Below are 16153 nucleotides of genomic sequence, written 5' to 3'. Positions count from 1 at the left end.
GCCAAGCTGGTGATTACATGACAGAGATAACAGCTTACTCTGGACCTCAGCACTTTTGCCTCACCGAGTGAGTGAGCCTCTCACTGCGTCAGCGTCAAAGTGCACTGCCAATGCTCTCCCCACTGTCACAACCCAGGTTTCTCTGAGACGTGAGGCCCTCATTTGTGTGCACTCTTTTTTCTTTCTTTCTTTCTTTCTTTCTTTCTTTCTTTCTTTTTTGCTTCCAATGAGTGTCTTCTAATAAACCCTGTCCTGTTTATGCCTTCAGGAGTTCTCTGTGTAACCACTGATAAATAAGCACAAGCTTTGTAATTAAATCTGCGTACTACTGGTAGAAGAAACCTACAGCCTACAAACTACATCCACTTGAGAAGAGCACTTCTCCATTCAGTGCATATGACAAAGGTTTCCATTTGCTTTTCAAGGTTGCAAAGAGTTCAATGAGGAGGAGAGCAACAGTGAGAGACTCTTGAGAACAGATGCTGATGGTAGCCTACTGTGTCCTCCAAGGTTATGTTGTTATTTTTCCCTTGTTCATTGTCAATGACATGACAAAGCTCTCTCACAAACCAAAGAAGTCAAACACAAAGTCTAAATACACTCTGAAACGGAATAACGTTCTTGGTGTGAGAGCTGTTTGAAAAGTAAAGAAAATATTTGAACTAGGAATACAAATACTGAAATAAAATGTTAAATCTGGATATCTGAAATGTGGAAATGCTGTAGGTCAGAATCACTCTGCTGTCATTCTGTCGTAGTGTAAATGTTCACAATGCAATCAAATTGTATATCATAAGAAATTTACACTACTGCTGCTACTATTACTACTATTACTACTACTACTACTGCTACTACTACTATTACTATTACTACTACTACTACTACTACTACTACTACTACTACTACTACTACTACTACTACTACTACTAATAATAATAATAATAATAATATTAATACAAAACTGCTTATATTACTACTTATAATAATACAAAGACAACAAAGTTAAAACAGACAATGGAGCTTGACCTTCATCTATAAGTGTGCATGAGTATATGTGAATACTGTGTACGCAATTCTAAAAGGGCACACATTTGCAGTGCTACTTTCTCCTAAAGCAAAAAGCCCGACACAGAGGGAATAACTCAGCATGCTAATCTCTGACTGCAGGTTTCAATCATCCCGCTCCCTTCTCCTCTAGTCATAAGATTTAGGGAAGCCTTCATGCTTAAGCTGTAAAAATAACGGCTATGCTTCTTCCTCACTTCCAACAGAGATAGGTCTCGAGCTATCCTCCAGGGGAGAACTTAATGAAATATATTTTTTTATTATTAAATATTGCTACATATCATGTGTCATGAATACGACTGATGCCTTTGCCCCCCCGCCTGCTCACATCCATGCAGAAAACCTGTCAAGAAACACTAGCAAAAGTTCTAATTATGTTCTAAGTGTGTGTGTGTATGTGTGTGCGCCTATGCATGTGTGTGTGTCTATATGTGTGTGTGTGTGTGTGTGTGTGTGTGTGTGTGTGTGTGTGTGTGTGTGTGTGTGTGTGTGTGTGTGTGTGCGCGTGCATGTGTGGCATACATGTGCCTGTGTGTTAGTGTGTGTGTCTGTATTGCATGGCTGCAGGCCTCTATCATTCTCGCCCCCTATGTCTGACACTTCAGCCCAGCAATATTTTAGTTTTATTTGAGGACCCTGGCAGCCACGTGCTTTGCTTTGGCCTCCAGTCAGCTGTAATTGAAACTAGAGAGGGAGAGGGGGGAAGATGTAAAGGCTGCATGCCCCAGCCCTGGTAATCAAGGCCTTGCTCTTGTGCGCCTTGTGATTTTTCAAAGTGAAATATCCTTGTAATCGGTGGAGTAATAAGTTCCAAGTGCTCCTCTGGCTTAGGCCCCTCGGCTAATTAGGCACGAAAAACAGCACGTTTTTTAGATGAGAGGAAGAGGCAGAAGCGTGGAGGGAAGAAAGTAACACGTGATTAAGGCTACTCATGTTGCGAGCAAAACACATATCATGGATCATGCATATATTTGTGTGTAAGGATTTGAAAAGAATGTTTACTGTAGTCCTCAATTTGCTGAGCATATGGAATATACTAACATACAAAGAGAGTGCTTCTATGATATTACTACAGCAACATGTGATGGTGCTGTGAATGGTGGAGGTGAATGGATGGATGGATGGAGGGATGGATGGATGGATGGATGAATAGATGGGTGGGTGGATAGATGGATAGGTGGATAGGTGGACGGGTGAGTGGTTGTGTGTATGTGATGGATAGGGAGCTGCCAGGTAGAGAGTGCAGGCAGGTGATCGGGCGGCGCCCGTGGCGGCTCTTTAAACAGCGTAATGAGGCAAGAAGTGCCGGACCTGTCGCTCCACTGGGCTTTTACAAGAGGGCAGCCGGTGACACCCCACACCACGCCAACCCCACCCCCAATGCCTCGCAGACACACACAGCACACACCCAGGTGACAGTGAACCGCTGGGAATCCCCCAAAACACACACATACCGATATACACACACACAGAGCCCACAGTGGCCACATGGTTCATGGGTGGCACATGGGGGAATACCTTGCCCTCAAACGCTGCTATCAGTGTCTTTACACCTCACCCCATGGAAACAACGTGTGGAGGGGGGCTCACAGGTGATTACAGGTGGCGCTCTCTCACACAAAGTGGACCAAACATGCCACTACATAGCCAGAGGGCACAGCAGGGGAGAACATCCCTCTGTGTGTGTGCATGTGTGTCCATCCAATTGTAGTCACTTGTTCATGGCATATGCTAGCATGAATGTATGTGTGTGAGTTATGTTGACACATGTGTTGATTGTGTTCATGTGCAAAGGTCTATATGCATGACTATGGCGGTCTTGAGTGTATGGCCATCTGGTATGTAATATAATGATAAAATGTCAGTGAATGCTTGTCAGTGAATAAATGTGCTACAGCCTTGTGCATATGTGTATGTGTGTCGGTGTGTGTGTGTGTGTGAGTGTGTGTGTGTGTGTGTGTGTGTGTGTGTGTGTGTGTGTGTGTGTACGTACTGTATCTTTGAATACTAACTAGCTGGGGTGCATGGTGAGGAGAGGCCAGTGAGAGGAGCAGGGTGCCAGAGCACTAAGCCGCCTCTGTGCTGATGATAACATACAAATGTATGCACACGTGGATGCTGCTCGTAAATGAATAAACACATACATCAATTTCCACGCGCAAGCCATTTGAATTTCAAATACACGGGAGCCCATTTTTATGATATGTCTCATTTCTCACGGGGAAATATTAAAGGGGGACTTCAAGGAGAGGAGGCAGAGAAAATGCTGTTGTTTTGGAATTGAAGATGCCTATTATTGAGTACGGTGCTTCCCCTCTGATTTTTTCTCTGATTTTTTCTTTTCTCTCTTTCTAGACCATGGGATGGCAGTAGGGGAGATTGGAGGTGGATGTTCTAGGCATGATCAGTGTTTCAGTGGATGATCCTCTCCTTTCAGTGATGGCACTTTGGAATTGAGAAGCAGATAGAGAAAGATAGAGGGAGAAGGGGAAGAGGTGTGGTGTGTGTGTGTGGGGGGGGGGGCTGAATTAAAGAGTGTCTCTTCTACTCTCTCTCTCTCTCTTTCTCTTTCTTTCTCTCTTGCTCCTTCTCTCTCTATCTTTTTTCCTTTTTTTCTCAGGGCGTTTAAAATCAATTCATTCAGTGGACTGCTGACACAGCCAGCCCCGGAGAGCCCAGGATTTATGGCTCCCTCTAATGGGCATGCTCTGAAGGAAAGGCCTGCCGTCAGCACAATCCCAGCAGCACCAGGCTGTTAAAGACGCAGATACCCACCCGCCACAGAGAGACAGAGAGAGAGAGAGAGCAATGAAAAAGAGAAAATGAGAGAGAGATGGAGGAAAATGAGAGAGAGAAAACGAGAACGTAACAGAGAAAGAGAGAGAGTGAAAGAGAGAGTCAAATGAAAAAAAAAAAAAAATGTAAGAGATAAGCGGTGAGGGAGCCTGTCTGTATAAATGTGAAATTCTGTATATTACCTAAGAGCTGGACAACTGTAGCGTAAACTGGATGTGCTTTAATGTTATACACCTTTTCAGAGGACGCTGCACACTTTTCCTTTTTTCTGACTGCAGGTATTTTCAGAAATTCAACAAGGCTGAACGACTAGACTTAGTTGTATCGTTTTTCCTGCGTTCATAATATCATCAGTCATAGTCCCATTCATTATGGTTGTCATAGCAGTGGCAGCATCAGCAGTGGCAGCATCAGCAGCCTTTGTAGCCACTGAGGCCATGTTCTTTCAAACAGCGGTAGTAAAAAGGCAACTTTTTTGTAGTACACACAAACAGTACAATTGTATTGTTTGCCAGTATCGCCGCCTCAGTATTTGATTTCTGTGCGGCTGTATAGCTCCACCGGTGCTATTTCTCACACAATGGAATGGGCAGACGGAGGGGGCTCTCTGTCCATTACCTTTCCTGTTTGGAGAGCAATGAGAAGGAGTGCGCAGTGCGCTGGATGTATTCATATATTCATAACCCATCACTGGTGTCAGGATGTCAGAAACAACTCAGAAGGAGTAAGGTGATAAAAAATATCAGAATTAACGGTGAGCCTGAGACAGAGAGAAAGACAGAGGGAGGGAAAAAAGGATCGTAATTGGCAGAGAGATGTTGCCTGGAACTATGGTAGCAGACTACGCAACACAAAACCAGAGAGCTGGGCGGAGGAGTTCTCCGCAAGGGTTACGTAAACTGGGGTCTGGAATTGAACGCAGCCGCTTTAATCCACAGAGAACCCCGACAACAAGCCTCTGCCGACTAGCACATTAATCCCTATAGGCAGTGTGCTGCCAGAGTTCAGCGCCATTCTAAATGCATGAAAGAAAAAGTGTAGCCAGTGTGGGGATTACCTCTTCTTTCACACACACATCCAAACGCCACCCCCCCCCCCCCCCCCCCCCCCATACACACACAGAATGCTCTCTCACATATATGCAGTCTTACACCCACACCCTCTCTCTCTCTCTCTCTTTTTTCTCTCTCTAACACACACACACACACACACGCACACGTGAGCACACACATTTAAACCTCTTGCTCCCAATAAAATTAACCATAGCTGACCGTTTTGGCCAGCCTTATTATAAAAGCATGAATGTAAAATGGCGGCCGGCCTGTAGCCGTCACATTCAATTTGGAAATACAACGCGCTGCCGAATCCCCGCTTTCCCCTGCTTGTTCGGGTTCAGCCGTCCTCTGTGTTTCGCCAAGAATGATCTGATTAAAATAGATTACACACCTTGTTAGCCGAGCGTTTCATATTTGATACGGCGAGGCGAAAGAGCTTTTGAGACGGCACACGCTCCCCTCGTACATGATTCAAAGCGACTGTGGCCTTGTTCCGTGGCCTATTGTTTAATAAGCCCTGGCTACATCAGTGGGCCTTTTAAGAGAACAGACTCCCCCCTCCAGCAAAAGCCAAAGATCAATACCCTCACCTGTAGTGATAGAGAGAGAGAGAGAGAGAGAGAGGAGAGAGAGAGAGAGAGAGAGAGAGAGAGAGAGAGAGAGAGGGGAGAGAGAGAGAGAGGGATAGAGAGAGAAAGAGGGGGAAAGAGAGAGGGGGAGAGGGAGAAATACACACCAAACGCCAAGGGTTTTTCCACTCCCTGTGTTTCTCAGGCGAGGGCAAGCCTAATAAGCCAGGGGAGCAAACAAACACACCAAGGAGACATTATCACGCTGAAGGGCTGGGAGGTGTGTGTGTGTGTTTGTGTGTGTGTGTGTGTGTGTGTGTGTGTGTGTGTGTGTGTGTGTGTGTGTGTGTGTGTGTGTGTGTGTGTGTGTGTGTGTGTGTGTCTGTGTGTGTGTGTGTGTGTGTGTGTCTCTGTGTGTGTGTTTGTGTGTTTGTGTTTTTGAGAGCACAATCGCCAGGGTGCAGATACCACCCACCTAAAGACAGGAGGACTAACAGGGTTGACAGGGAAGCACCATTAAAGAGCTACAGACAGACCTACCTTTGTGTTCATGAGCAGCACAATGCAGATTATTCATAGGCAGCCGGATGAAAGGGTGCAAATGAAACGAGAGACAGCAATGAAAGAGAAAGGGGGGATCAAAGATTGACCTGCGAGCAGTGTTTACGCTTAATGGATTTCGCCGGGTTTGAAAATATATTTAAAAAAAAAAAACATGTGAACGTGGGGGAGCTTATTTAAAGGCAGCCTCGACAAGAAGCTGGTGATGTGAGAGCATGAAAAGGAGCGCAGAGATAAAATAATGCAATCATCTGTGGGGGGATCGGAATAAATGAAGATAATTGTCGCTAAACAGTCACACCGTGGGGGGAGACGGTGGACCAAAGGGATGTTTGTGTTTTTAGCACAGCGCTCTGCAGGATGCGCTGGTGAAGGGGGTGGGGGGGGGGGGGGGCACACTGCTGGCACCGCCGGCATGCAGGTTGGGGGGTGGGGGACAGGGATAGCTGTGAGAGAATAAAAGTCAGCATCTCTCCTGCACTAAAGTTATGTGGGGATAGAACACAGGCCACCATTAGCATAGCGCAGTGCTCCCATGGCCGTAAACAATGGCAGAAGCGTGGCCAGTGAACAAGGCGAGGCGTGCGCTGGAATAGGCCAGCGGGGCTTTTCAGGGGCGCAGTGTGAGGGGGACAGCGAGGGCCCAGCGAGGGCTCTCCTGGGTCAGGCGTGCGGGGTTATAGGGTGGAGAGGCCGGGCAGTGACAGCAGCAGAAGGAGTATACGGAGAGTATACGGAGGAGGAAGCGAGAGACAAGGGGGAAAGAAGAGGACTGAGAGAGAGAGAGAGAGAGAGAGAGAGAGAGAGAGAGAGAGAGAGAGAGAGAGAGAGAGAGAGCTGAGACCACCTGCTGTGTATGAGTCTTGAGAGAGATAGAGGAGAGAGGAGAGAATGAGGGGAAAAAACATAAACCCTACCTTGGTCTCAGCTCTACCAAGGATTTTTGCTCTTTCACTTTTACCGTGAAATGAAAGCCTTAGTAAACTTGCAGGGAGTTTTGTCTTAAAAAAGCCCTAGTCAGACATGACTTAATAAGGTAGGCAAGAGACACAGAAGAAGACAGTGTTTGACGATTGTGTGAAAATCAGAGAGTGTGTGTTTATGTGCAGACACTCAAAGTGTCTCTTTGTGTTTCTGCAAACATATGTTATCCAACATATGTTACTAAAATGTGTGTGTGTGTGTGTGTGTGTGTGTGTGTGTGTGTGTGTGTGTGTGTGTGTGCGTGTGTGTGTGTGTGTGCGTGTGCGTGCACGTGTGCACGCGTGTGTGTGTGTATGTGTGTGTCTGTGTCTGTGTGTGTCTGTGTGTGTAGTGTTTGCATATTCTATGACTATGTATGTTTTGGATGTAAGCGTCTGCTAACCATAAACATAAAGGTAAATATGTGCAGTGCGTCCGGGAGTGAGAGTAGTGTTGAGGATGCAATAAGATGAGGAGGTTTCTGGGACTGACCTGCCCAGCGGGGGATCTCCATGTACAGCTGGCTGCGCTGGAGTTGAGGGAATCACTGCTGCCACTGAGACTGCTGCTGCTGCTGAGCCCTGTGGGGGAAACAGAACACACACACACACACACACACACACACACACACACACACACACACACACACACACACACACACACACACACACACACACACACACAGGCATTACACATGAGCAAAAAACACCACTGGCACTTGAATCACACAAATGCAGCTACTACTGATAACGCTGCTAACCTGGCCATAGACATACAGTACACTGAGCCACTGACATACACCTGGGAGCAGAGGGTTGTGTGTTTGTGGTGTATGATTAAGTGTAACAGTCTGTGGACAGCATGAAAGTGTTGACAGGCACTATGTAAAAATAAGTTCTTCTTCTTCTTATTGTTATTATTATTATTATTATTATTATTATTATTATTATTATTATTATATGTATGGGTGTTAATACCTGGTATTAAGGTTTTTGATATATACACACACGTGTGCGTGTGTGTGCAAGTATGAGTTTTATGAGTGAACATACCGGAAGTGTGTTTGCAAGTATGATTGTGTATGCTAGTGTGCACATAGCCATGTTAGTATGTGTATATGTGTGGGTATATGCATGTGTGTGTGTGTGTGTGTGTGTGTGTGTGTGTGTATGTGTGTGTGCGTGTATGTGTGTGTGTGTGTATGTGTGTGAGTATGTGTGTGTGTGTGAGTGTGTGTATGTGTGTGCGTGCGTGTGTATGCGTGTGTGTGTGTGCGTGCCCGTGCACCCACATGTGTTGCTTTGTGCTGACGGGTGTTTATTATGAGCAGGCTGTTGGCTGCGGCCCAGCAGCGCAGCCGGTGTAGCCCCTGCGCGAGAGCATTGATTTCCTCCCCACTGAAATCCCACTCCTCTCTCTCCCTCCCTCCATCTCTCTCTCCCTCTCTCTCTTGCTCTCCATCCCTCCCCCCCCTCTCTCTCTCCATCTCCCATTTATCTCCTTCTCTCTCTCCCTCCTTCTTGCAAGGCCCCATCCCTACCTCCCTCTCTCTCTTTTCCATCTCTCTCTCATATTCAGCTCCCTCGCTCTCCTCGCAGGGACTCCTGCCAGCGCAATTTGTCATTTATCAAAAGTAATTAAAAGCAATTTCTTTGTCTCTTGTTGATTGGGAATTGACTAATTGTTTGAACACTATAAAACAGGCGGGATGAATAAAACAGGGAGGGGACACAAATTTGCGCAAAAACAAACTTGGCTGCCTGCAAAAAAAAAAAAAAGAGAGAAAGAACACCACCGACGTATATCCAAGGGCCAAACATTTGGCACTTGGCCACGTTCGTTCCAAAAGCACTTTTCCCTCCTTATTTTCTCTTCTCAAAATGGAGATACACTGAGAGGAAATGGCAACAACAGACCCAGATTGAGATGAATGGCAAAGCTCTAATGCTCTCAGTAAGAATAGTAAAACATTTACAATGCGTGCCAGTGGCGGCTGAATTCTTACCCTATCAAAGCTGTTTTTTCTTCTTTCGAACAGAAATAAAAAACAGAGGGGAAAAAAGAAAATAAACCAGTCTTACAACAACAGCCAATAACACTGCTTTACCGTCAATCATTCATTTTTAATACAGTAGCTCACTCCTAACAGATCAAATGGTAAACAGCGCAGGAAATGAGAGATGGCTGAAGTCGCACAGTAAAGGTTACCACAGCAACTCCCTGTTTAAACAGGCGAGGCTTCATTAGTCTCTACCAAAAGCTGCAGCTCTAAATTCACGGAATAAAATGTCAAAATAGCTTCGGCTGGGGGGGCAGGAGACATCATGAAAAATCATGGAGGCCTAAATGGTGCCGCTGTTGTCGCGTTAAACCCCCACTTCCCCGTCTCTCCCCTTTCCCGTCAGTCTTGCTGGATCATTAGTCGGAGCAAAGCTGGAAGTGTGTGTGTGTGTGTGTGTGTGTGTGTGTGTGGGGGGGGGGGGGGGGGGGGGGTGTAGAGCTGCAAGTGAAACTGTGTTCCCTTTCCATTTTACTCGGTCCAAGTCTCTCTCTCTTTGTCTCTGCCATGGACAAAGTCGGTGGAAAGCGCTGGTGGAGAGCCGAATTGCACGTCCACAGCTGATTTGTAAATATATTTTTTATTTGCTACACAAATACCTGACTCCTTTTCCTATTCTGTGAACGGCAGATCAAACAGCCTTGCAGCACAGGCATTTTTCCCAGAGCCAACAAATGGCGCCGTCGCTCCAGCAAGATGATTTGAATTTCTCTTTGAAGGCTACAGATGGACAAGCTACGCTATCATTGCCCAGGAACAAAGAAATAATTGGGCAACAGTGGCGTTTAAAAAAAAAAAAAAAAAGATCCTGATGCTTATATAGCTACAAAGAGTCATGCTAAGAATATTTAATTGAGTCTTTTCACTCCCAACTCACTGCATTTGTTTATGCAACCATTCATCATGGCAAAAACTCAATTACTTATGTTCTCTAACATGTATGGTTATTAATGCTCTAATTATGCGCCCCCCTCTAATCTTTTGCACGGCAATTTGGGTGATGTATGTTTGAACAACGTGGCAGGTCCCTGGGAAGACTGAAGCGGCATTAGGGGGGATCTATACGCTGTAAAGCCCTCTCTCCCGAGGACCATCTGAGAGGCAGAGAGAGACAGAGAGAAAGAAAGACAGCGTGTCTTTTGTTTCTCTCCACCGGCGGGATTTATGTAAGAGTGCTCTGCTAGTGTGTTCATGCATATGCCAGTACATATGTTGGCATTTGTGTTCTTGTGTTTATGATAGACTGCAAAAAAACAAGAAAATGAGAAAAAAAATCCCTCCAACACACTGCATACAGTATGACATGATACGGAGCAAAGCAACATGGGTATCAAACAACAACAGACAAAAAGAATAATAATTTAAGGGCCTCCAAAACAAGGACGGGCCTCAGATGAAGCTCAAAGCCGGCGAGTTGATTATGTATGCCTGTGATGTGAGCTGGGTGCCAGTGCAGTTTGGTGAAGAGATTTTTGGAGGCTGTTAAAGGGGTTTTGAGCGCAGTCAGACGCCCCAGTGGGTGAGCTGGAGGGGCTCTGTACTGCCTGCAGCCATGTTCTTCCAAGGCTTTACCTCACTTCCTTCCCTAACAAGGCCGCAAATTACGGAGGGGGAGCGGTGAGAACTCGCCGCAAACATGCCTCCACTGACACAAGAGCAGACAGCACAAAATACAGGAACACACCCTCACAAATGTACACACAAACGTGTACACACAGCTTCAAACGTAGGCACCATCACATACAACACACACACACACACACACACACACACACACACACACACACACACACACACACACACACACACACTCACAATAAGAGAAGGCTACAAGCTGACACAACTGTGACGGATAAAAAAAGCAAAGGGTGCCATAAAGTGCTGCAAATAAGCTCTCCCACTTTCACATGCTTTAGCTCAGCGCCCCGTATCTGATGATACTTCTCGTGGCACTTCTCGTAGCTTTTAATCTTTAATGTGAAAAATTAATCATCCCATTCATTATTTTAATAGCTGTCATTTTTCTCTCCCCAAAGTGATGATTTATCACCATTAGGATCTGCGTAGGCTTGTGAGAGAGGGATTTATAGTAATGTTTGCACCAGGTAGCCCCCAACCATATTTCACCACCCTGACAAGCCATTAAAATGCCCTGGTGATTAAACAACTGCACTGAGGTCAGGTTGGGAGCTGTTTCCCCACGCGGGGCTGGACTGAGTGACGACTGATGGTGACACTCAGGCCACTGCCAAAATACACTACCCTCCTCCTCCTCCAAATCAGAATCAGAACACTATCCTCCTCCTCTTCAAAATCAGAACACTACCCTTCTCCTCTTCAGAATCAGAATCAGAACACTACCCTCCTCCTCAAAATCACAATCAGAATACTATCATCCTCCTCTTCAAAACCAGAGTGAGAACACTAACTTCCTCCTCTTCAAAATCAGAATCAGAACACTATCTTCCTCATCCTCAGAATCAGAACAAAACCCTCTTCCTCTTTCGCCACAGAAGCTCACTTTACCCCTCTTTTGTACTTGTGTGTCCTCCTCCACCACCCTACCTCTTTGCTGTCCTATCCAGAGTACACTGAAGTATGTCCTTTTGTTTAGAAGTTCATTAGCCCACTCTTCCACCCAAACCACTTGACTCCCCAGTTCCCACTTTCTCATTCTGTGTCTGTCTTCTTGCCCTCTATGGACCCTTTCAAGAGAGTTCCATTATCAGCATCATAGTTGGCCCCACAAGACTTCCTTTTTAACATTCCATATGTTATCTTAAAGGTCCAGTATGTAGGAAATAATGGAAAATAAACTGTAACCATTCCAAATATGATCACCATATGTTGTCAGAGAGTAAGGAAACACAATGAATTGAAGTAATGGCTTATTTAACAACATTACTCTAACCCGTAAAACCCCGTAAAACCCATGAAAAAAAATGAGTTACGGGGCGGAATCTCTTAGAATTTTCGTTTATGTTTTGAACTATTAATTCTAGAATAGCGTATTAATAATGGGCTAGCGCGTCCTCCTATTTGGGTTGCCAAATTAGCAAAGGCCAACTGTCAACATCTGTCAGTTGTAGTCATGAAGACACAAATACACACGAGAAGCAGGCACATTTCCAAAATTAAAACAAGAAACAAATTAAGTGGACATCGGAGGAGCTTCCTGAGATGGTGACGTCTTCGTCAAACGAAGAATATCAAGTCTGACGCAGAGCTGGCCATATTTCTCCACAACAGGTAGCCTAGGCTAAACTTCATCTGCATCGCTAACTTCAGCTAAATATGTTACGTTGGTTAGAGTGGTATTTTTTTGTTTTCACTGTTTCCGTAGCTGGGTCATGGTTGGAGAAACATTAAAGCAGCTGCAGGTCAACTAACGTTAGCTAAGTCTTCATTACATCTGGCAACCCAGAAGAGGCTCGCGTCTGGTAGTCTTGAGAACGTTCACCAGTGTTTTGATTTTGGCCTGCAGAACGTTCGGTAACAATCCTACAAATCGCACCTTTAATGTAGAGGAAGTAGATTGGGGCCCAAATAGAACGTTCAAGCATTGTTGTTGTTTTTATTGATCAAAGGGTCTATTGCCCCATTTGTTTCTGTCTTTCCTTCTTTTACTCTCTCTTCCACTCCTCCGATGTCTTCCTGCATGTTACACCCCTCCCCCTTCCCTTTTGCTTTCTTTTTGTATTTTTCATTCGCTCAATTCCTCAAAATGCCAGATCAAAATATTTACATTTGTCAAACTATCAGAGAGAGAGCCACAGAAACAAACAGACGGAAATAAAAAACGTATTCGCGCTGCTAACGTCGAGAGCCTGGGGGGGGGGGGGTGACTGCAAGGGTCGCTGCTGCCAGAGAGGTGAAATTGAGTTTCTCCCTTCCTTAAAGGGTTAGAGGAGCCACTGTGTGGCATCTCAACACAATCTTCCAACCAGAGGAGGGGAAAGGGGGGGGGGGGGGGGGGAATGCGGCAACATGCTGCTTGAAAAAAATTCAGAAATAATTACCGATACGTACATATTTGCTGATACGCCTCATGCTTAACGAGTCTGCAAAGTCCTGACTCATCAAGGCATCAGTGTAATTTATTGTGAGGTCATTGTGCATATTGTGCATTGTTTTCTGCAAATGAGGAGTCTGCCTAGACAACATTAAAAATGTAGCCTGAATGTGTTTAGGCACTTGTGCTGCGTCATTGCTCCTGTGCTCACTTATGGCTGTTTTAATTGTTTCAGATATTTATTTCTATGTTTATTTTGGGGATTGAACTTGTCTGGAAGAGAATGAAGAGGAGCTATGTCTGATTGTATCATGCATAATGGAGGAGTGCCTTACAGAGATGGAAGAAGATTAAAAGACAGAGGGGGAAGGAATAAAAAGGATATGGTGTGAGCTAAATGTAATAAAACTGTTCACTGTAGTGATGCCTCAGTTAGCAGGACAAAGGAAGCACTTAACCACAAAACAGACAACTGAATCTAAGAGCGTGAAGCATGATAGCTTGTGTGTGTGTGTGTGTGTGTGTGTGCGTGCGTGCGTGCGTGCGTGTGTGATATGTACACACCCTGCCTGATATTGTAAGAACAGTGGTCAGAATTGATCACCAATGGCGAGTCTGACAGACACAGCCCTGCCTACTGAAAGACAGAGCCTGTAATTGCTGCATTTGCCAGGGGAGTGGGCTGAGGTCCAGAGGTCTTCAACAACAACACACACACACACACACACACACAGAAAGAGAGATAGAGAGAGCAAGAAGGAGAGAGAGACAGACAGAGATAGACAGAGAGAGATGCTGGTGCTCCATATCACATAGCCACAGATAATGTAATACAAAATGTTGTAAAAAGGAAAAGCTTTTTTGATGAAAGATATACACCCCCATGCAAATGTTCTGGTGTCCAGTATGTTACATCTTATGATGATGTAATAACTTGGTTTAAGATTAAATGATTATTTTCTGTGTATGTAACATCTCTGTCTTAATAGAATGTTGTCTTTCTTTGAGAGTTCTTCTCAAGAGTAATTATCTCTCTGTTGGCAGACAAATTGAATTAACATCTCCTAAATTTCATTGATGAATGAATCAATTAATCAATCAATTAACTAAAAGATGCTTTTATTCATGGTCTCTCTTTTCCTTTTAAGTGTAGAAAAAATACAGTCTAGCCTGTTTTGAATGATCACATCCTCCAATAATCTAATCAAAAGTCTGCTTGTGGAGAAATCCATTCAACCATTATCCGAAAGTATTGTGGCGTATTCACGGAAAATCTTCACTTGATGTAAAGCATGAAAATAGTGGCTGAAGGAGTATAGCAGTCAGCACCATGGAATTATCACCCCGACTGACTAGTCACCCAGTGGCCATCAATTATTCTTTCAAAAGGTACCATCCCATCTCAGCACCTGCAGCCCTTAAAATAGCCTCTTTCAACAGGGTGCCAAACTGCACAGCTGTACCAAGAACACCAGAGCGATTTGACTGCTTATTACAGGAATTTTGTCTTCATATCAGGAACTTTTTTTTTCACCCTGCAAATTTGTTTTAGCTTTTTTTCTGCAAGTTCGCAAATTCTTCATCTGTGGGGAAGGCACGTTGAGTCCCAGCCGGCCAGACCCAGAGATTCAGATGTTCAACTTCTGACATGAAGCAAAGCAGTGGTGAAATTAAGACAGGCCTCAGATATTCCTCTTCAACAAGCGGCGATTAAAAAGAAATGGTCGACATAAAAAAAAAAAAATATGTTAAAATTTTGGTGTGACAACAAGCACTCCCAAATTCTTCTTGAACTTAAAAAAGTCTCATCCAGGCAAGGACATCAAAGAGATAGAAAAAAAGAAAAAAATTAAGACTATTATCTAAGACTCCTTTTAGAATGCTATCTAAGGTTAGGTCATTTATGTAACATAGTTATGATAGGGTTATATAACTGTGCTTAAATTTAAAATTGTACACTACAGGAAAGATAATTGTTCAACAAATATGGTTGACCCTTTAAAAAAATCGTCTGCAAATAAAATGCTTAAATGACCGATTTTGAAAACACTGTCCTTCGCATACATTACACGCCATTGTGCTAACAACTTTCTCAAAACACACACACACACACACACACACACACACACACACAGAGAGAGAGAGCAGGCTTCAGGGGGAGGAAAAGTGTGGCTTTTGTGAGAAGGCATGGCGAGTGGCTTCATTGATGAACTTGTCTGACAAGCTGGAGCTCCGCTGCACATCCGGCGGCCCTGGTGGTGGAGAGTGTGTCACACAGGCACTAGACGGGGATTTGAGTCCTGCCGTATCCAGGCTAGGCATGCCAGATCACTAATTGCACAATTTAAACCAAAGTCCCTGGCAGTGTTGCTGGAGAGACGGTGGGCATGGAGCCATCGCTTAATCAGGGATCTGAGAACAGCTTTGCATGGTTCGTTTCTCAGTGTGTATACAACATGCAGAGAGAGAAAGAGAAAGGAGGAGAGCATGATAGGGAAAGAAAAAGAAGGAACATGAATTTGGAGATAGAGGGGAAATACTGTAAAATACACTCAACGGTAGATAAAACAGCAGACTACAGGCCAGTGAAGCAGATTTTAAATCGAATTTCCAATTGAATATCATCGGTATGAGCTGACTGAGCTCTGGCGTGATCACTGGGTTTGTTTTTGAATGAAAGAGGGCAGCCTGGAGAATAAAACAAACAGGAAAATAATCACAGCTCTTCCGTTAAAAAAAAACCCCATAGCAAAACTCGATGTGAAGAGGGAGGAAGGATGCTCAGACACTGACTGAGGGGCTTGGGCTCAGGTTCTTAGACTCACACGGATAATCATCATTAGGAGAGGCAGCGGGAGAGAGGAGGGCTAAGGTGGAATGGGGGACTGGTGGTCGTGGTGGTGGGAGTGTGTGTGTGTGTGTGTGTGTGTGTGTGTGTGTGGTGTGTGTGTGTGTGGGGGGGGGGGGGGGGGGGTGGTTCTACCAAGAGGATCCATCTAACGAGGAGAAGACCCAGGGGCTATTGGGGAGCGGCCGAAAATCCCACTAGCAATCCCCTTCCTGTAATGCACAT

The 16153-nt window shown here is 44.8% G+C and overlaps 1 protein-coding gene across 4 annotated transcripts in view; it reads right to left on the bottom strand.

The window, feature by feature from the left end:
- LOC121704547 (RNA binding protein fox-1 homolog 3-like) overlaps positions 1-16153 on the bottom strand; it is a 414719-nt gene that overhangs the window by 184936 nt on the left and 213630 nt on the right. For all 4 annotated transcript variants that reach the window (XM_042084840.1, XM_042084841.1, XM_042084838.1 and 1 more), the window contains one exon: positions 7502-7590. In XM_042084840.1, coding sequence (XP_041940774.1) covers positions 7502-7523 — 22 coding nt within the window. In that variant the 5' untranslated portion in view covers positions 7524-7590. The remainder of the gene's footprint in view (positions 1-7501; positions 7591-16153) is intronic.

The sequence above is a fragment of the Alosa sapidissima genome, chromosome 3, assembly GCF_018492685.1.
Source record: "Alosa sapidissima isolate fAloSap1 chromosome 3, fAloSap1.pri, whole genome shotgun sequence".
Lineage (NCBI taxonomy): Eukaryota > Metazoa > Chordata > Actinopteri > Clupeiformes > Clupeidae > Alosa > Alosa sapidissima.
This window is presented reverse-complemented; position numbering and strand designations above follow the sequence as displayed.